This window comes from Heloderma suspectum, chromosome 2 (assembly GCF_057233095.1).
Source record: "Heloderma suspectum isolate Gila_16-S chromosome 2, 16-S_ref, whole genome shotgun sequence".
NCBI classification, from domain to species: domain Eukaryota; kingdom Metazoa; phylum Chordata; class Lepidosauria; order Squamata; family Helodermatidae; genus Heloderma; species Heloderma suspectum.
This window is the reverse complement of record NC_139459.1, coordinates 219,813,421-219,834,641: the sequence shown is the minus strand read 5'-3', so window position 1 is coordinate 219,834,641 and position 21,221 is coordinate 219,813,421. Positions and strand designations below refer to the sequence as shown.

Sequence of the window (21,221 nt, the reverse complement as noted above, 5' to 3'; positions counted from 1 at the left end):
AGAATTCTTGTAGCTATATCCTCTTTGCCCCCCCCCCCAAGCTCTCTCCACATCCACACCACTCAGTAAGATCATGACACACACCAGTGAGGGAGGTGTTAGTCCCAAGGCTGACTGTAATTTGCATTCCCTCCCCATTTCCCCCCTCTTCCCCTAGAAATGTCTTACATCATCACCCAACAATTGCAATCGCCAAAGAACATCTCACTCCTTTTTTAAAAAAAGTGGGACATTAAAACATCCTGGCAGCTGCATTCCTTCTTCAGCTGAGAATAGGTAGTAGATATGCTATTCAAGGGTAAGCCATGCCTGTTCAAACCAGGCTATGCACTCGTCTCAAGAGACCAATGACAAACAAGATCTAACATATGCAGCTAATAAAAGGATGTTACACGTTCATCCTGCTATCCACAGATACATCATTCAGCCTGGCACTTACAATGGCAGGCCTAGAAACTGCGTTCCTCCACAATCCATGCAAACTAGACCAACTGTCCTAAAATCTGCACCTGTGGGGCAAGTTTAACACAGGAGACGGAATGCAGAAGTTGAGAGAAACACTCCAGAAGAATACCTTCCAATGAGGATTCCATGTAAATTAATTTCTCTGGAAAGATGCAGGTCAAGAAGTCTGCATGAACAGTATAGATTAATTCCTAAATATGCACTCAAAATATGCTTCCACCTGACCTCAAGAGTCTATTTTTAGCAAAAAAAGCCTATCAGGTTCTAGATTTGGGCTCTCTTCTGGAGTAATACATCTAGGAGAAACTGCAAAATAATTGCTTTACTTTGGATTTATTCACCTATCGGTTCCTCTATTTCTCTATCATCTCCCCATTTCTCCTTATGCTTCTTCTTTCAGCCGCTGTATCATGCTCCACAGTGCAACTGTCTCTGTCACCAAATTGGCCTACAGACATCCTACATATGTTTATTTATTTAAAATATTTCTTGGCCACCTTTTAGGGCAGAAGCCCTCCCAAGGCGGCTTACAACAATAAAATACATTTAAAATATTAAAAGTGATAAAAACAATAAAAACCAACAATTAAAACAACAATAAAAACCAACAATAAACCGAACAATGATGTTAACATCATCAGTTGCAGTCATATTAATAGAAGGCCAAGGTAAAATAATATGTTTTCAAGGCCTTCTTAAAAGTCTGCAGTGATGGAGCATGGCGGGCCTCCGACAGCAGCTTGTTCCAAAGCCACTGCAGAGAAGGCCCTCTCACATGTGTTCACCCACCTGACTGCTCTCACAGGTGGACAAATGAGAAGGGCCTCTCTTTCTGATCTTAAAGTACGGGCAGGCTGATATGGGTGTAGGCAGTCCTTCAAGTAACTTGGTCCCAAACCGTTTAAGGCTTTAAAAGTCAAAACCAGCATTTTGAATTGGGCTTGGAAACGCACTGGTTTCCAGTGCAGCTGCCACAGTATAGGCGTTATATGATCGAATCGCCTCGCCCCCACCAATACTCGGGTGGCCGCATCCTGCACAAGCTGGAGTTTCTGAACTGTCTTCAAAGGCAGCCCCACGTATAGCACATTACAGTATGGATGTGACTAGTGTGTGGATAACTATCCAGCTTGGATGTGACTAGTGTGTGGATAACTGAGGCAAGGCCCATCCTCTCCAGATAGGGCCACAGCTGGCATACCAGCCTAAGCTGGTAAAAAGTACTCCTGGACACCGCAGCCACCTGGGCTTCCCCAGTTAGCTCAGAGCCCAGGAGGACTCCCAGACTGCGCACGTGGTCTTTCAGGGGGAGTGCAACCCCATCTAAGGCCAGTTGTAAACCTCCATCCGAAGTAGTTGGTTTCCCAGCCCACAGTACCTCCGTCTTGTCTGGATTAAGTTTCAGCTTGTTCACTCTCATCCATCCCAAAACATATGTGTATTCTTGGGCTCAAATTCACATGGAGGAAGAAGTACATGAAATGTAGTACAGACATAGCTGGTCTCATGCAATTACCATCAATCCTGCAACAATGGTGGCTCCAAAAAGAGCTGTTGCAATCACAGCAATTGCAATACTTGCATTTACCCAGGCACATGTTTATCTCCTGTTCACACACATTGCTTCCTCTACACCAGCCTTCCCCAACCTGGTGCCCTCCAAGTGTGTTGGACTACAGCACCCATCACTCCCAGCCAGCATGGCAATGCTGACTGATGGATGATGGGAACTGTAATCCACCACACTTAGCAGGCTCCAGGTTGAGGAAGGCTGTTCTACAAAACTTGTGAGCAAGTGTGAGACTAAGCACATTCACTTACCGAAAATTCTGTAGCATCATCCCCCCTCTCCCGCCACCACAAAGCCACACAGTCACTTTCAGGTGCCCTATCTTTCTCACACTCACATCCTGGAAGCTAAAAATAATCTATTATAAAACGGCATTTCCAGCAGTACTGATGATCATGGCTGAGGGTGAAGGTGGCTCAAAAGCAGCTTTTCAGAGTTCATCATTTCAGAGCTAATCTCATGCTTTTGTTGTGAGAACTAAGAAACTCATCTATGAAACCTGATTTGCTACCAATAAAGGTTCTCACTGCTTCTGGTGTTTTGTGTTAGCTTGCCAGAATTTGGGCCAAAAGATGGGCACAGGACATTAATAATGAACAACCCATGAATAAAACCCATGGTTTGTTGGGTTGTGAACTGTGAGTTGTTCCATGACAATGGCTTGTCGTTACATGAGAACCCAGAATTGTGGGCTGTTTCACTAAGCTACAGAGGCAGTGGGCAAGAGCAGCCAAAACACCCAGCCTCTTTGCAGGCCAATACTTCAGTGCTGCAAAGGCATCTGGGATACAGGGAAAGGAGAAGGGAAACAAACCACGATCATCTGCTAGGCAAACCCTGGGTAGGGCAACAAACTGTGCTTTAAATAAACCATGGGTCAGCATTATGTGCGAATCACACCTACCAGACGCTTCTCCTTGGAGTCCATGGTCGCTCAGTGCACAGCACATACCCAGAAGTGCACAGGTACCACTCCACGAGAGGTCCTCTTCAAGATAATGTATGAACCTCAGTTAGTGTACTGTAGTGACCCCATCTGCAGAAACAAAATGGAATAGCAGTCACATTTTCCTTCATACGCTTTAAGGAAAGTGCTTTGGAGACTCTAAGGTCACAACAGATCTAAGCAGGGAGAAAACAGAAGATGATTCCAATTGTATCTAATTTTTTTTTTAAAGAATTCGCAAGTCTTCCACCCCATCACTAAGTAGGACTCCTCAGTCTAACTGCTGAAAAAACAGCACGATGGGTAGAACGAAATTCCATGTAGGGCAGCACATTATTAATGTGTTGGCACTTGACACATCTAGGAGACCTGCCCAACTTGGCTCCTAAGCAAGAAGCCCAGATTTCATCAGGTGATGCAATGATGGCAGGCTGAAATGCCAGCCAAGAGGCGTGTGATAGAACTGGCTGTCACTAATGGCCATTTGTCTTGATATTTTTATCTCTAACCAGGTCCCTGCCCAGATAATCTCTAATGGAGCCTGCAGGAACGACTCTTCCATTTTCTGAAAAACACATCAAGTCCTCTAGGAGTCTAAAGAAAGGTGCCAGATCAGCAAGTCACTTTTAGCATGGCTGGGATTAACAGAGTCTAGCTGGCAAGTTGCTTCTCCTAACTTGCATTTTTTGACCTGTGGGTCAAATTCCAATCATAGTCTGTGCCTGAAATGTAGATTTGCTAGAGTCTGACTGGGGTCTTTTGACAGATACTAAAGTCCGGATTAGGACCTAATCAAAAAAATTCCATCCTTCTCATAGATTGAGTAACCAGACAGGTCGAAATTTCCACATGCAAGGCAGGCCCTAATTTAGCTACAGACTCTGTCCTCTCCGCATAGCTACAACCCAAATAGACACATCTTCTTACTTATAAATATATTAAGCTGGGGGGGGGGGGGGGCTAACCAGCCAGACAACTTTAAAAAAATGAAGAAACAATATTAAAATAGCCTATCCTCGCTAACATAAACCATTAAAACCTATAATATGCATAACATTCTCCAGTAGGAAACCTAATACTATCAATATCATTGTCACTGGCTGGGAAAAACCACAATCCAGAGACCCAAAAGAGTCAACAGTACATCATGCATTATTCATAGACTCAAACTCTGATTTGCTCTTGAAACTAGGATGAATCTCAGGGGGCGGGGGGGGGGGATGCTAGCCATGATTTATAGTGGTCAGGGGTCAAGGTGCATAATCCTTTGCAGAAAAAAGTGATACAAAAGCAGGATAAATTACACATAATAAACAAATAGGTGCATGCTAACTGACACATATAATTTATTAAAGGTTTAGAATTTAGCTGTCCATGTTGTTGTTGTTATTTGCATAGGCAGAACTGACCATATTCAGCCCCATCTGGTTATAAGCATGGAACTCTCAAGCACATCCTAGCAATCCTGTTTAGATATATGCCTTTGACCTGGCACATCCTCAGAATGTGCCTTCAGTTTGAAACTGTGCCCCCAATTTCCATTCTGTGACTCTAGTGGATGAGAGTGCATGGTGGAATGGATTCTCACTAGTTTAGCTTGCCCTGTCAGCACAGTTAGGGAACAGAATGCAACAAGACAATCAGAAGGTGTTCTTGAAGCACGGCCAACGACGGTGGCTGCTGCATGAAAGGAAGGCGTTTTATGGTTTAGCACAAGCCTTGCTGAACAATTTCATGCTCTGCCTTTAACTCCAGGATACCTGCAGCAGAATGGAAAGAAGAGCTTGCACTGCATGTGGTGTTACTGTTTTTAAAGAAGAAAACTAGAACACACCAAGGCTCCTCTCTGAAATAGCCAACATTGGAAACTCACAGCTTAAAAAAATCCAAAATCCAGACTTGCGCAATACCTTTAGTAGGACCAACCAAAACGTCACAAATGAATGTGCGAGCTTTCAAGTTCTCCAGAACTCTTCAGCATGCTAGGTGGTACAAAAAGCAGGGGATGATGGAAGAAAAAGAAACATCCAAAAATCTGGGCAGATGTTGTAGCCATGAGATCTGCAGTTTAGATAGAGCCAGTCTCAAAATGGAGACTTGCAGTCTGATTGAATTAGTCAGTGATTGGTGTTGCAGGTGTAGCATCACACCTAGGAACGCACCTAGGGATAAGTTCCTGAGTGTTTCACCCAAGGCAAGAGGTAGATCAGAGCTACAGCCACCCTTGGTGTTTTCAAAAATGGAGATCAGCCATGGCTTCTCTTCCTCAAATTACTTTGCTATGTGTAACCTGAAAGCCACAACATCTACCACTGACTAATTCAATTAGAATGCAAATCTCCATTTTGTGGCTTGCGGGATTTTGGTTGGTCATTGCCCAACTGTGGATTTTGAGCTTTTTGTCTCATGAACCAACACAGCTATCTGTGTCTTTATTTTCACAGATTCAAAAAGACTTTATTAAAAAAAGAAGAAGCCACAAATATCTGCAGCAAAAGCAGAACATAATGGAGGTCCAGCACAATCTGTGCTGTTAGCAGGGTGGCTCAGTTCTGTGCCGCTTGACCCAGCACTGAGCGAGAAGGTCAGGAGGCAAGACAGCTGTGCAGGACAGGAACACAGCTTGCACTGCAGCGAGACATTCTGTCTCTGGCAGCAAATGGACATGTCATTTTGAAAGCAAGTTGTGCCTTCTGATCAAACCCATAACACCTGAAACTTCATTTCCAACACACGAAGCAGAGGACAAGCAGCCCCCGTGACCCCCTCCCCCACCTTGTTTTCCAGAAAACCAGCTTCTGGCCAATGGCCTACTTCACACAGCCTAAAGCTACCCAGCAGCCACCAGTTCAGTAAGCCTTCCCCAACCTGGTGCTCTCCAGATGTGTTGGACTACAACTCCCAGCATGCTGGCTGGGGAATGCTGAGAGCTCCAGTCCAACACATCTGGAGGGCACTAGATTGGGGAAAGCTGGGTTCTGTAATAAAAGGAGGCCACATAACAAACCTTTCAGCACTTGCCTACACTCAGCTACCTTGCTTTGTTCAGATATGGTTGACTTTTACCCAAGTGCATTTGCCTTTGGCCAAGTTACACTTCAGGGTTATAACGGAATAGTGTCATTCTCCCTGGATCTTGTATAAAGAAGACATTCTAGAAAAGTTGCACAATTGTGTGTATTTGCCATGCCTTTGGTACAATTGCACTAAATTGCGGATTGCTACGTGATGATCTAAAGTTTATCTAGCTGTGGGCTGCCGAACTAAATTTTAATCAAGTTAAAGCATGACCCACCATTTCATTCAAAAGGAAGAGAAAGGATTTCAAGATGTAGGAAACAGGGATACTCAACACTTTGGTGTAACATCTTCCTTTCTTCTTTTGTATGTAACATATAGGTAATATGTAAGGGTCCCACAACCAAAACTTGGGGATGCCAGGATTCAGCCCGTGCCTTGACCATGCAGTACATCTCTGGGTAAGATGAAGGACAATCCCCTCCTCCCCTTCTATTTTGGGAGCTGGAGGAAGTGGGGTCATCCCTGCAGTTGGGAAAGCCCAGGACAACTGCGGGAAGGATCGCAGCCCCTCTTCACCAGCTCCAAACTTAAGAGTGGGAGCAGGGCAGAGAACTGCTTTGGTGTTGGGTGCCAAGGTACTCTGAGTGTGTTGCCAACTCAGCATCCCAAGGGCCAGCCCCAGCCCCTCTCTGTCAGGGATGAGTCTAAGCGCCTTGAGATGTTTGACAGCTCTGATTCTGAATCAAAGTTGAAGCAGCAGCTAGATCAGAGGCTGGGGGAGGGACCCTCTCTACTGAGCCAAAATGCTGGCAGAGAGACCTCCCAAGACCTTGTCCAACAGATGGCCCAGACTGAGTCCCTGCCCTCTCCCTCCACCATGAGAACGCAAGTTTCTAAGGTGGAGGAGGGGCATGACTTAAGAGATGCTAGGGCACGACACATGCGAAGCTAGCTTGGCCGGGAGGCTCATACCCCAAACTGCCAGCAACTTTCTTTCCCTCTGGTTCATCTCCTCTGCTTAGAGATTGTTGATTAATTGTTTAGAGCCTGGGGGCAGCCTGAGAGTTTTCCTTGAATCTGCATTTGTAGAGACCAGGCTCTAGCAAAATAAAGTCGTATTAGCCTGAAGCTTTGTCTATCGTGATGTTGATTGAGAAGGGTAAGGACAATCCAATTCTGACACTCCCCCCCCCCACGCCCTCTCTCTTGAGCCAAAGGACCAGTCTCAAGGTTGTTTAGGTGCTGGGCAGGCAGCCACTGTGAGCACCTCTGCCACCTAGCACCAAAGCAGCCAGCCCGAGCCTTCATCGCTGGAACAAAAGCCTGGTGCTTGTTATGGTGCTGGATGGGCAAGCACGGTGTGCCTCTGCCACCCAACACCAAAGCGGCCTCCCCAGGGGTAGATGGTTGCGCAGTTGAGTTTTGCTTCCTAGTGCAGAGCAACTGGAGTGACAATCTCCCCCCCCCCTCCCAGGCCAAAGAGGAGGCAGGGGCTCCTCTTGTCACCCTCACCAGAGAATGATGGATCCCTCACACCACACTGTGGATGGCAAGCAGAATTATTGAATGTTGATAATATGTAAATGCATATATTATGTATTACTGGGGAGGGGCTGTTGCTCACTGGTAGGGCCCCTGCTTTGCATGCAGAAGGGCTCAGGTTCAATCCCTGGCATCTCAAGGTACAGCTAGGAAAATGCCTGCCTGAAGCCCTAGAGAGTGGCTGCCAATTTGTGTCAACAATAGTGGGCTAGATGGACCAGCAGTCTGACTCGGTATAAGGCAGCTTCCTATGTTCCCTAGATGGGAACTGGGAAGGTCAATGAAAGAGCAACTGCTCTTTGGAGACGGACTGCAGCTCTGGGGCAGAGCAACTGCTTTGCATGCAGAAGGTCCCACATCCAGTCCCCGGCATCTCCAGGTAGAAGTGGAAAAATTCCTGCATGAAACCCTGAAACACTCTGACAGTGAGTGTTCACAATACTGGGCTAGACAGATCTATGGCCTGACTCAGCACAAGGCGCCTTCCTATGTTTTCCTGTGTCCACATATCTGTAATTAATGCTGTGCCTGCACCTATGTGCTCCACAGCTGTGATATCCTTATTGCTAGATGGTGCCGACTTGATTAGGGAGCCTGACTATTCATGAGGGGTCAATTTGTGTGTCGAAAATAGACTTCTGGCCCACAAGCCACTGTCTAGAGAACAGAGTCCGCCCGCACCCCCGCGCCAATCATAGAAGTTGGTCATCCTGGCGCTGAACAATTCTGCAAACTGGAACAATTGTACATGGAACAAAATAACCTGAGAGCCAGGTGGAAAAGAGAGTCATTGGAGTGAACAAGCAATCAGGAAAATGGACAAAGGCAGCAGGGAAGAAATACAACGGAGGATATGAGAACAGTTGGACTCAGCCCACCCATGACAGCTGGCTGCAGGCCAATTTGCATTACTAGTCAGCATACACAGTGGCCAGTTTTAATTTCTTCAGATTGCATCGTTCAATAAGCAGACATGTATTTTGAATGGTTTATCGCAAGCATACATTATGGTTCAGCATGTCACATTTCAGTCCATATCAGGAGGGTTTGTAATTACTTGCATGCATGCCTCACTGTTCATTAAAGATTTCAGCATGCTGTAGAAAGACTGATTAAGACTTGCTCAGATAGTTTAAAATAAACTTAATTGCCATCCAATATATGAAATCCTTCACTACAGAAATACCAGTTTCTAGAACAGCTACAAGAAGATTTTTGACAAAATCATGTACGTACTGCACAATTAACATTAAAAAATGAAAAATATGCCACAGAAACAAGGAGCCTGCAAAAGAGGATTTCTTTTGTATTTTCCCCCTCTAAAACTCACTATTTATTTCAAATTCATATAGATGAAACTTTAGAGAGGATTATAGCTCAGGACTGTAGGCCTACCTTGGAGTAAATACCATTGAATACATTGGGACTTGATTCTGTGTTAATGTACCTAGAATCCCTCTGTCCATCATCCCTCCCATCCCTTTCAATGGGACTTAGACACAACAACTTTTTTTGGACTATACTCAATTCTAGACCTCAAACTGAGGCTTGTGAACTGGCCAGTCCAACAGCAGCTGTCTGTAGGGCCTGTTGTTCTCAAAACTTCATTTACCTTATTCACATACATTCCTGCCTAGGGTCAAATCAGATCAAAGGAAAAGGTAAGAATCAGGGCTGTGCTGGGCCATGTTATTTTTAAAAATCATCCAAACAGGAACCTTGAAGAAGCCAAAATTTACCATTTGAAAATAGGTGATATCCCATTAACCAGTTAGGAGCTGAAAAAGAGTGCCCTGACTGGAGGAGATCAGGTGGCACTCCAGTTCCTATCCCAGCTAGCCCAGACACTAAAAAATGCATGATGCATCTCCTTAGGAAGGCTTACTGAACACACTGAGAGGAACTATGGATCTGAGGCGTATTTGCACACAGAACATTTCTTACAGATCTAAGCATGCTGGTTAGACAACAGCAGATACAGTAATCTGACAAATGGACAAGACTGCCAACTATATTCGACAACCACTTCAGTTCAAGCAAGTTCAGCAGCTACTGAGAAATAAGCAATTGTACATTTGCCTACTAATGGCCATTTAAGGATGCATGTGTGGGGCTTTTTTCAAAACTGAATCGATACCTCTACTGTAGAACACAGTTGTGTCAAGGATGCAGGGTGTCAGTTAGCACACAGACAGCATTTTTCCCACTCACATGGATGGAGGACAGCAGGTAACTGAAGCCAGAATTTTGCTAAAGGCTGCAAGGGGAGTTAATCCACCAGTCTTGCAGCATTGACTATCAGTGCTGCTTGAAAGGAATACAATATGCTGACTTCTGGAGAATGCAACTCAGGGCCATACTTCATGGAGAAAAACCTTTGAAAACAGGCAGATCCACCATACAACTGCATGGAGAAATTCCAGCCATCTACAGCAGCCTTCCCTCCAGAAGTTTCAGACTCCAACTTCCAACATTCCTGACCATTAGCCAAACTGTCTGGGACTGATGGGAATTTGAGTCCAAAACACCTGGACTCCAGGTTGGGGAAGGCTAATCTACAGTCTCAGACCTTTCAGTCAGAAGCCTGGTTCAATTAGAAGCCTGGCTATCACTGAATTGTGGGTTGTTGTTATGTGTGAACCCTGCACTATGGTTTAACTATGGTTGTTAACAAACAACAACCCAGGAAGAGCGCCCATGGTTTGTTGTTGGGTTGTGAACTCTGGGTTGTTCATGGTTAACAACTCATAGTTAAACCTTTATTTATTTATTTGTTGCATTTCTATACCGCCAAATAATCGAAGCTCTCTGGGCAGTTCACAAAAATTGCAGAGTTTGGACATAATGTAAAGGTAAAGGTGTCCCCAACCAGTCGTGTCCGACTCTAGGGTATGGTGCTCATCTCCATTTCTAAGCCGAAGAGCCAGCGCTGTCCGAAGACGCTTCTGTGGTCATGTGGCCAGCATGACTGGACACCGAGGTGCACGGAACGCTGTTACCTTTCCCGCCAAAGCAGTACCTATTTATCTACTTGCAATTTCTTGCTTTCGAACTGCTAGGTTGGCAGAAGCTGGGACTGAAGACGGGAGCTCACTCCGTCACACAGCACTCGGGTCTTGAACTGCTGTCCTGCCGACCTTCCAGTCTGCAGTTCAGCGTCTTAACCACTAAGCCACCGCGGCCCTTGGACATAATGACAACCCATGATTCAATGACAACTCACAATTCAACCAATACTCAACCCATACTTTGGGTCATCATTACATGCGAATCAGGTGTTAAAGAACCTAGAGTTAAACAAACAGTTGCCCATGGTTTGGAAGTCACCAAACAACCAAGGGTTGTTAATTGACCTGGTTGACACGTAACAACTGATGGGTTGTTGGGGATGTATGAGCGCGCTGCCTGCAGCATGCCCATGTCTTCCACTTTACAGGACAATTCACATTTGGCTCCTTCATAGATTGGAAGATTCATAGATTGACATGCAAAGCCGGACTCTTGGGTTGCTTAGGGGCGGTTAACCCATGGTTTCCGGTTTCAAACATCACAAAACAATCCAGGAACAAGGCATTCCTGAGCTGTTAATTGAAAACAGAAATGGCTCACATGCTCTGCTCATCACTGCAATTCCTGGGTTAAACAACCTAGGAATTGCCACCATGATGTGAGAATTGAGTCAGAAGCGCTAATCGGCTCAATTAAACAATTGACTAATGGAAAACTAAGCTGAACAATGGGGAGAGATTTACTACTGATGATGTTGTTCTGGGCAGTTGATTCAGCTAACATTTTTAAGGCAAATTTTAGGAACCAGTTTTCTGCATTATTTAGTCAATGGAAGCTTGAATAAATATGCTCAAGGGTAAAAAGACACTCCAATATTTATTTGCAACTATTCATTGGTTAGCAACAGGCTTGTTCTTCCATTTAATAGGAAAGCTTTTCAAACCAGTTGACAGCCAGAGTAAACTAGCACAAAGTACCCCATTAGGTGCATACTTGCATCATGCCGTATATATCTTTCTGGAAAATACCAACCAAATGTGGGAAAGAGCATTTAGGCATGAGGACAAAACATCTTTTATAGACGTTGCAAATGTCAGAAGTACTGCTGGCACTCACCAGAATGAGACAGTAACATGGCAATATGGGTGACTAACTGCTATGATTCTAACCTTAGCCCTCCGCTTTGCTCTTAATAATATTGTGATATAACAGATTGTCCAGAGTGGAGAACCTAGAGACTCCTAAAGCCGTGTCACGCCTTTACCGGGAAGAAAGGTGCACGCGGTCGGAGGTAGGCTCGGCTTTGCTGAAATGCCAGCGCCGTCGGACCACTGTTCAGACAGACAAGCAACGCCTTATCAGCAAGGATGCCTCCTTATCGAGGAAGGCAGAGGGAGGCGCGTGAGTTGCGAGATTCGCAAGCGTCTGCAGAGGCAAGAGACTGCGTAGTACAGAAACTTCCTACTGCAAGGCGCATGCCGCTCCTGCGGGGTCTCACCGCCTCATCCAAGCACCCCACTTGTAAGATAAATTAACCGCCCTATAGATCTGGCCTCCAGCTTACATATCTTGGCAAGGAGAAACATTTCGAAAAGAGTGGCAAGGCACTCAGCCCCATCTGAAAACAACCGCTTCCTCAGCTTTGCAACGTCTCCTTATCTTTATGTCTCATTAAACGTTCCTAGAGGGCGCGGGGATATTCAAAACTAGGGGCAATCGGGATATGGGGGGAACCTGTTTCAAAGAACAAGGCAAAAACCAATGCAGTGGGGTAACAGAACCCCGCTCTTTTCCACCCTTCCTATAGAGATCGGTAAGTTACTTACCAGACTTATCCTGCTGTCTCCTTCCTTTCGTCTCTGGGGATACAAGTAGATCCTGGGGCCTTTCCCCGCCAACTCGAGGACACCCCGAGCCAGCCCTTCACTCCATCTCCCCAAACACCTCTAGAGCCGCCATCCTTGCTACTGGCAAATAACCCGCTTTACTCCAGAGTACCATACGTGTGACTTCAGGTACAGTTAAATGATCTTGGATTGGATTGGCTACTTTCTCCCTAGATTTCAGTGCTTTCGCTGTGGTAGGTTAGAGCAGGGCAAAGCGTGACGCTGTACTTCCGCCCTTCTTTCCGATCTATCTGTGGACTGCAAATGCTGTATCCTCCAGCGGCTTGTTTAGGGACTGAAACAGGAGCTGTTTGTTGATCATTGAAACCAAGGGTTTCCTTAGGGGTAGATCTCACATGATCTGTCGTAAGCCCCAGCATGCAGTTTCTCCCCTGCTGAGATCATTGCAAAAACTTTGCCTGTTATAGAGAGCGTATTTTTAGCACACGGATTCTCTTCCAACCACTTTGACACTCCATTATTATTTGTATTTGGTTTTGACATCTATATTTATAGCACCAAAATTTTATATTCATACACAGGAAGTTACATAGCAGAGAAAATGTATCATATTATTAGTCCCTCATAATCAAATTTAAGAACTGTCAATGTGTTGAAGTTTGACCGTTAATTCTAAGGGAGTAGAATTGTGGAACATTTTATTTGGTCAGTACTGGCTGCAATTTTGTGGCTCTTCCCGAGATTAAATTTGCTCATTGGCAAGTACAGAGGATGTTCGCCTGTTCATTAAAACACAGTAACTGATGGCATTGTTTTGCCATTTCTTCCTTCTCCTTCCCAAATCAATAGCTCAATGGATTATTAACAATAATATTGATAGACATGTTTTCAGAGATGGGTATATACTGGCATCATAGAATGTTGATGTTGAAGTGTCTTGAGATCATATATTCCACCCCTGCAACATTTACAGCTCCATCCTATTCATATTTGTTTAGAAATAATTCCCATTGAGTTCAATGTGATTACTTCCAGATACTGTGCATTGGACTATATCAGTATATCTTTAGACCACTAAGAAATTATCCCATAAATTCCAGATTATAGCACTGCACATGAAAACACAATATATAGTCTTTGTTACAGAGGCAAACAACAGGTGTGTGCAAAATGCCTTTAGTTGCTTACAGGGCAAAGAATAATTTAGTATTAATCTGGATGGCTTCAGCCAGGGATGGGGGAATGCATGGCTCTCCAAATGTTGGACTGCAAATCCCATCAACTATCACCATTGGCTATGCTGGCTACGGCTGACGGGAGTTGCAGTCCAACAATATCTGGAGGGCCACATGTTTCCCACCCCTGGCTTAAGCAAATGCATCATGCCACCCATAGAAGGTGGATCCCCTGCTCCTACTACTAGCCAAACTGTCCTGAAGGGACATTCTTTCACTGCTTTCAATAACACAACCAGTTAAACTGAATATAAAAGCAAAGCCAATCAAATTTATTTAGCCTTTCCAAGAGAAAAGGGCTTCAGATAAGTCCTAGCCTTGGCTGGAGCAAGTTGCTCATTTGGAGCATTTCTTGCTTCATTGTGCCCTGTGGGCCTCTTGTCAAGATCAGGACAGGGCAGAACAAGCACTCAGGTGGCACGATGCCTGCTTCTCTCTCATGCCCTCACAAACACCTACTGTGTCTCTCCTTGTTCTCCACAGGCCCCTCTCCCACAGATGCGGGGCCTTCTCCCACTCCCCACTCTGTGTAGGCCATGGGATGAACATAGCTTAGGGGAAGGGCTATAGCTCAATGGTAGAGCAAATTATTTGCATGCAGAACATCCCACATTCAGTCTCTGGCATTTCCAGGTAGGCCAAACTGCATAGAGCTGCCGCAGTCAGAGTAGAGACAGTGCTGAGCAGTCTGACTCAGTATATAAGGCAGCGTCCGATGTTCCATGAAGAAGTCCCACTACATGACCTGCAGCGGTGACCAGGATTGTCCTCTGTGGCGTTGCCTACCTACTTGCCCCAGGCAGGGTCCTGTACCCTTGCAAGCTCCACAACAGACAGTTGTACAACAGGTAATAGCATCCCTACCATGGAACTGGAGCCGCCACACCTGCTACCCAGCTTTTGTTGGCCTCCTGCATGCGAGACCTTAGCTGTTCCACTAGGCTAGGGCTCCTTCTGTAGCCAGTCTTCTCCTGGCATTTATGTCTTGGGTTGGGGAAAAACAAATGCCCCATGATGTCTCCAATTCCTGTCTGCTGTTGTGTCTGAGTAAGAAGGGAGGCAGCTGCCCTGTGGTGTTAGCAGTAGGAGTTCAAATCCTGGAAGCTCCCTCTCATCTGCCTCTAAGGTTACTTTTTTCCAGACGGTAAGTGGAGCCCCCATGTCAGGCTCACACCTCGTTTCCCATTTCCATGCCTTATGTGATGGGTGGGGAACCTCAGGGCCAGGGGCTGAATCCAGCCCTCAGGGGTTCCCCAGATGGCCATGCCGCTTTCCCACCACCACTGATCATTTGATGGTTTCTCAGCTTTTGTGCAGTTTTTCCTCCATTCTAAAAGGTTGGAATGCCTCTCCTGGCAATAAGAGTTTTAAGCTACAATATGTGGTATTTTGCGTATTTTAACCACACCCCTTTTGCCTTTGGCTTTGCCCCCTTTGCCTTCAGCCGCGCCCACCACAGGAATGCACTCACACGCACACGCACCCAGCTTCTCTGACAATGAATTCGGCCCTCTGGCTGAAAGAGATTCCCCACCCCTGCCTTATGTCGTGAGCCACTGGAGGCTGTTGCTGGCACCACGTGGTAGTGGGTGCTCTTGCTGTGTGTCCTGACCTCCCCTTTTCCCTGCTTGGCAAAAAGATTCTCCCGCTCACCCGGCTCGGTTGGCCTTGAACCCGTGTCTCAAGAAGGGCTCTGTGTACTCCCTGCGGGACTTCTACCAAGGGAGCTACATGAGTGCTGTGTTGTGCGGCCTCTTCTTTCTTCCCTTTGTGTGTTGTGCCTAGGAATGGTGCTTGTGAACAGTGTGTGGCATAAGGGACTTTAATCTCTTCATGCCAGGGATGCCTGGGGACTCACAGCAGTATCAGTTGTTGCTGCCTGTGCCACAGAAATTCCTGGACTCAGGGTGCTGTGACGAGTTGTGTATGGAGTGGTGCAAGGGGGTGTCCTGGGAGCATGTCCCACATCAACATGAGTCCATTGGCTCCATCCATGTGTGGCTGGCGTGTGGGTGTTGTTGCCACAACAGCCCCTGATTGGTGGGCACTGGCGGTGCTTCCATGGATGCTGCGGGTGTTTCTGGTTTTGTGCTGGGGTTTTTTCCTGAGTTGTGTGTTTTGCCCCTCCTGGATTTGTTGGCTGTTGTGCCAGCATAGCAGGGGCGTATCCCCATCCTACCTCCCAGCATAATTGCCGCATAGTATTGCTTGGTTATTTTTCTTTCAAGTCAGAAATAGCTATCTGCAATTGTGCAGTCTAGCTCCAGTATAATAGTGCTGGCTGTATAGTCCCCCCCACTCACACTGTTTTTATAGCAATCATCCTTTCTTCTCTTCGTGACAATAGGAACAAGTGTGATAATGCAGGGAATTTGCCTTTATTACATTCCTGTAATGAAGCTGTTCCTAGGCTTCATTCGAAGTCTGGGGAAATTTTGCTTCCCTCACTTAGAGAGCTAGTTGATGGTGGTTCCTCCACCTGCCCCATTACAAGAAAGAGTCAGAACAACAATGCCAGTTTATTCTTATCTTTTTAAGATCTGGAATTGCAGTATATTGAGGAGTGTATTCTGGCTGCACTGTCTTCAGTTTTCTAGCAACTGTTTACTGTACAGGCACCAGAAGAACATAAGAACTGTGCTGGATCAGACAAAGAATCCATCTAGTCCAGCATTCTGTTCACACAGCAACCAACCAGCTGCCCTCAGGAAACCCACAAGCAGGACATGAGAGCAACAGCACCCTCCCGCCCAGTTTGTTGTAACTGCTGTGGTCTGTTCCAGATGACTTCTAACTTGCAAAAAAGTGCAAATGTTGAAACCATAAAACAGAAAAGTTAAATTTATGCATATCTGTCTAATGGACATAAATTAATCTGATCCTATTTTGTCACAGAATTTCTTTTGTTTTTTAACCTCAAGATAGTGACTTTCTCTAATAAAGGATGTAATGCTGTGGACTGGCATTACAAGTCCAAATCCTAGCTACTTTTCTGTGCTTCTAAACTCGTCACACTTGACAAATGGCTGTCTGATATCAATCGCAATGCTAAGGCTACCATTTTAATACATCGGTGGTGGGGAACGTGCAGTCCTCCAGATGTTGGACTACACCTTCCATCATCCCTGACCATTGGCCATGCTGGTTGGGACTGATCGGAGCTGAAATCCAACATCTGGAGGGCCACAGCTTCACCACTCCTGCTATACATGGACATGCTTACCGGGGAGTAAGAGCTATTAAAGTCAGAGAGAATAAGTTACTTCTGAGTTAAACATGGATAAAGATTCGACTGCATGCTCATTTAATTGGAAGTAGTTACTACGCTAAAGCCTTTGATTGTGTGGATCACAACAAACTGTGGCAAATTCTTAAAGTGATGGGAGTACCAGACCACCTTACCTGTCTCCTGAGAAACCTGTACGAGGGTCAAGAAGCAACAGTAAGAACCAGACATGGAACAACCGATTGGTTCAAAATTGGGAAAGGAGTACGACAAGGCTGCATATTGTCACCCTGCTTATTTAACTTATATGCAGAGTACATCATGAGAAATGCCGGGTTGGATGAATCAGAGGTTGGAATTAAGATTGCTGGGAGAATTATCAATAACCTCCGATATGCAGACGATACCACCCTAATGGCAGAAAGCAAAGAGGATCTCAAGAGCCTCTTGTTGAGGGTGAAAGAGGAGAGTGCAAAAGCTGGTTTGAAACTCAACATTAAAAAAACTAAGATCATGGCATCTGGCCCCATCACTTCCTGGCATATAGAAGGGGAAGAAATGGAAGCAGTGACAGATTTTACTTTCTTGGGCTCCAAGATCACCGCAGACGGTGACTGTAGCCATGAAATTAAAAGACGCTTGCTCCTTGGGAGGAAAGCTATGGCCAACCTAGACAGCATAGTAAGAAGCAGAGACATCACCTTGCCGACAAAGGTCCGTCTAATCAAAGCTATGGTTTTCCCAGTAGTAATGTATGGCTGTGAGAGCTGGACTATAAGGAAGGCTGAGCGCCGAAGAATTGATGCTTTCGAACTGTGGTGCTGGAGAAGACTCTTACGAGTCCCCTGGACTGCAAGGAGGTCCAATCAGTCCATCCTAAAGGAAATCAACCCTGAGTGCTCATTGGAAGGACAGATAATGAAGCTGAAGCTCCAATATTTTGGCCACCTAATGCGAAGAGAAAACTCCCTGGAAAAGACCCTGATGCTGGGAAAGACTGAAGGCAAAAGGAGAAGGGGACGGCAGAGGATGAGATGGCTAGATAGCATCACGGATGCAATGAATATGAACTTGAGCACGCTCCGGGAGAGAGCGCAGGACAGGAAGGCCTGGCGTGCTATGGTCCATGGGGTCACGAAGAGTCGGACACGACTGAACGACTGAACAACAACAAGTTACTTTTTCCCAAGTAAAGAAGCATAGGAGTAGACTACCATGTTAATCCGGCATATGAGAGATCCTGAACAACATGCAATCTACACATATCTGCTCAGAAGTACGTCCCATTGAGTTCAATGAGGTTTACTCCCAGTTAAGTGTGTATAGGATTAGAGCCTAAAAGCTGACTTAAGTTGTCACTGCTTCTGTAGCGTAAGGGTAATATCCAGTGGTGCAGTGGTAAAATTTGAACTGCAGGCACTCACCATGACAGTCCCCATAACCATGCTCAGAAGGAGAGTCTAAAACGCAGGCAGCTGTGTTGATCTATATCTATATATGTGTGCACACATGCCAAAAGAGCAGCAGTACAGAACATGATACCCAATTTATTGAGATCATGTGACAGTTACAGAATAGTCAGCTGGCAAAGGACAGCGTAGCAGTTATCACGTTGGACTTTGGCTGGAGAGACTGAGGTTGTTTGAGAAAGGGAAAGAGAGGGACATAACATGCCGCCCAAACAGCGCCAGTTATCCTGTGGACTGCAGCAAAGGTCAGAGGGAACAGACATGCCTGAGGGGAGTGGTGGCAGATAGTATCCTCATCTCTGCTGATCAAAAAGTACTTCAACCCTGCAAGTACTGCCTCCGCTACACCACTGATAACATCACACAAGGACATTTTACCTAGAGAAGCGTGAGGGGAGGAAGTATACTGCTGTGTATACCACTCTGCCTCAAAATCATACAAGTGTCTACTTTACCACAGGTATATATGTTCAGAAGAAATTCTGCTTTTCACAGACACATAAATACAGATAAAAGGCACTCAGTGTGGTTTTGATACCTAGTGGTCTTACATGTTTTTCTTTAGACTTATGCCATGTGCAAAGAAGCCCAAAGAGCTACTCTATAGGGAATACTTGGGCCAACTGCTGTTCCCAGAATTACATGTACCATGAGCTTAAGAGACCTGGAGAAATTATGGTGTTTACCACAGGGACATGGCTTGGATACACTGCCAAAGATGTATTCTGTGAAGCAGCCCCAAACCCTAGTGCTTTGCAGGTTAAGAGTTCAAGTTTGCCCTATGTGCCAGGATGTTGGCCTGATCTACACACGCAGTAGAAATGGGAATGAGATGGTGAAGGGCTCTGAGGTGGTGGACTGGACCTTGCTACTTCAGACTGAAGGTGTGGGGTCACATTTTTGAATACTGTCCTGTGTAAAGAACTCTGTGTACACAGAAAAACTGTAATAGCATGGAACAGGCTGGGCTAGAACCTTTCTCGCTTTCGTGCTTGTTTTTGTGCTAGGGAGATTTTCACACTGGAGTTTTCCACGCAAAAACTGCATCCTTCACCTAAAGTCTGAAGTACTACAGTCTACTGCCTTGGGGGACTCTACCACCTAATTCTGCTGGATTGTTAGACTAGACCATAGGCATATGTGACTAATTTCACGTCTTAAAATGTTTTGCTTTAGGCCCTCAGGTTTAGGGGTTCATCCAGGTCAACACTGTTGTTGCCTTTGAATTCTTATTTATTGCTCATTGTCCCAGTATTAACCTTTAAACATTTCTTATAGTATGTGCTTCTACTCCAGGAACTAACAATTCAGGATTTCAGTGGTGGTAGTGGTGGTATGTGTTGGGGAAATCGTGTTCCAAAAGACTGGAGGTCACATGTGTTTACATATAATTACATTACATATAATTATATGTGCTTACATATAATAAGTAAATCAAGATAGTCCCTGCCCAAAGGCTGACAATCTAATCTCATCTAATCTTTTGTTAACATGATCTGGAAAAATCAGCAAGGTGAAGCTTTCCAGGGCATGGAGATAAGCATTACCACTTGCTGAAAACTATAGATCACTGAGCTGCTTTTAAGGGCACAGGAGCCAGTGGAGAAATTGGCAACCCCTGATTTTCTAGTCCTTCTAGTCTTTTACTGCTTCCCCCACATAAGAAAATGCTGAATTTGCAGTACAGCACTTATGCACCCATACATGCCCTGACAAGTTTGATTTGATGTTTGAATCTTAAGACAGGATGGTAAAGTAGCCAGGTTCACTTTGTGATTAAAAAAAGTAGATATATGTGTCTGTGCGAGGGTGTGAGTTCAATCATGCAAATGAAACATTTTCCATTAAAACAAAACATTAAAAGATAGAAAGACTCTCTCTAATGAAAGTTTAATTAAAAGGAACTGTGCAAGACAAGTTGCATAAAAGCTTGCATAATCTGAATGAGGTACGAGTGCCACACAAAGAAACCAATTGGAAATTAAGTGCTAAATCATCATAAATCACAGATTGGGGGTACAATTTTCTGTATCAGATTGTTTTCTGTAACAATCTGGCATGCTCCAAATGTGTTGGACTGCAACTCCCACCACCCCAGCCAGCATGGCCATGGGCCATGGGCCATGCTGGCTGGGGATGATGGGAGTTGCAGTCTAACACATCTGGAAGGCACCGGGTTGGGAAAGACTGGAATAGAACATGCCTATGTTGCATTGCTAAACAATGTTTTACAAACTTGCTGTGTTAGTGTTTTGTGAAACATCATTTAGGAATGCAGCAAAAGTATATGTCCCATTGCATCAATACCTGTCATGGTGCTAATTTGCTTGTTTTTGCCTCACTGATTATCAGTGTGTGGGATCATGAGAGCCTTGTTAAAAAGAGCTTGTTCACATAAATATTTGATTTACGTATATTTTATGGGAGACAAATGTGTTGTCAAAGACACATATATCTTAAGTAGCTCCCCACAAGCTCTTTTCTACCTGCTGCAAGGGCTACAATGTGGGTATAACTTTCATGGCAAATCGATGGGACTTACAGGGTGCTTCCATTCAGACAACACCTAGTGCTACCAGTCAAAATGTATTGTGGAACCATTCTATCTTTCTGTCCTTAACTCAGGGCTGCAGAACCTCTTGTCTGCAGAGCACCCCAACCCAGCCGGTGCTGCCTCTTTGGGTTCCTCCAAGGGGCAGGGCTTAGGCTCCGAGCCCTGCCCCCTGCCAGAATCCCCTCAGAGGACATTCCTGCTGCTATCTCAGATTTCAGATGTATTCTTCCCAGCACAAGGAAGTCAGGCCCAGGCCGCCTGCCATCCCCACTGCTATTAATTAATTACGTTCCACTCTTAGCAGTACCTGTTTTCCTTATCACTGCATCCTGGTATC

At 45.3% G+C, this 21,221-nt stretch overlaps 1 protein-coding gene across 8 annotated transcripts in view; it reads right to left on the bottom strand.

The window, feature by feature from the left end:
• TMEM94 (transmembrane protein 94) overlaps window positions 1-12,683 on the bottom strand; it is a 117,122-nt gene extending 104,439 nt beyond the window's left edge. For 6 of the 8 annotated variants that reach the window (XR_014788293.1, XR_014788292.1, XR_014788294.1 and 3 more), the window contains exons 1-2: window positions 12,380-12,683; window positions 2,940-3,071 (exon numbers count right to left, since the gene is read on the bottom strand). Coding sequence is in view for 4 of the 8 variants with exons in the window: in XM_084838071.1 (XP_084694197.1) it covers window positions 2,940-2,963 (24 nt within the window). In the remaining 4 variants the exon portion in view is untranslated. The remainder of the gene's footprint in view (window positions 1-2,939; window positions 3,072-12,379) is intronic. The other 2 variants (XM_084838073.1, XM_084838075.1) reach the window with 1 other exon arrangement.
• Between the last annotated feature and the right edge of the window lie 8,538 nt (window positions 12,684-21,221).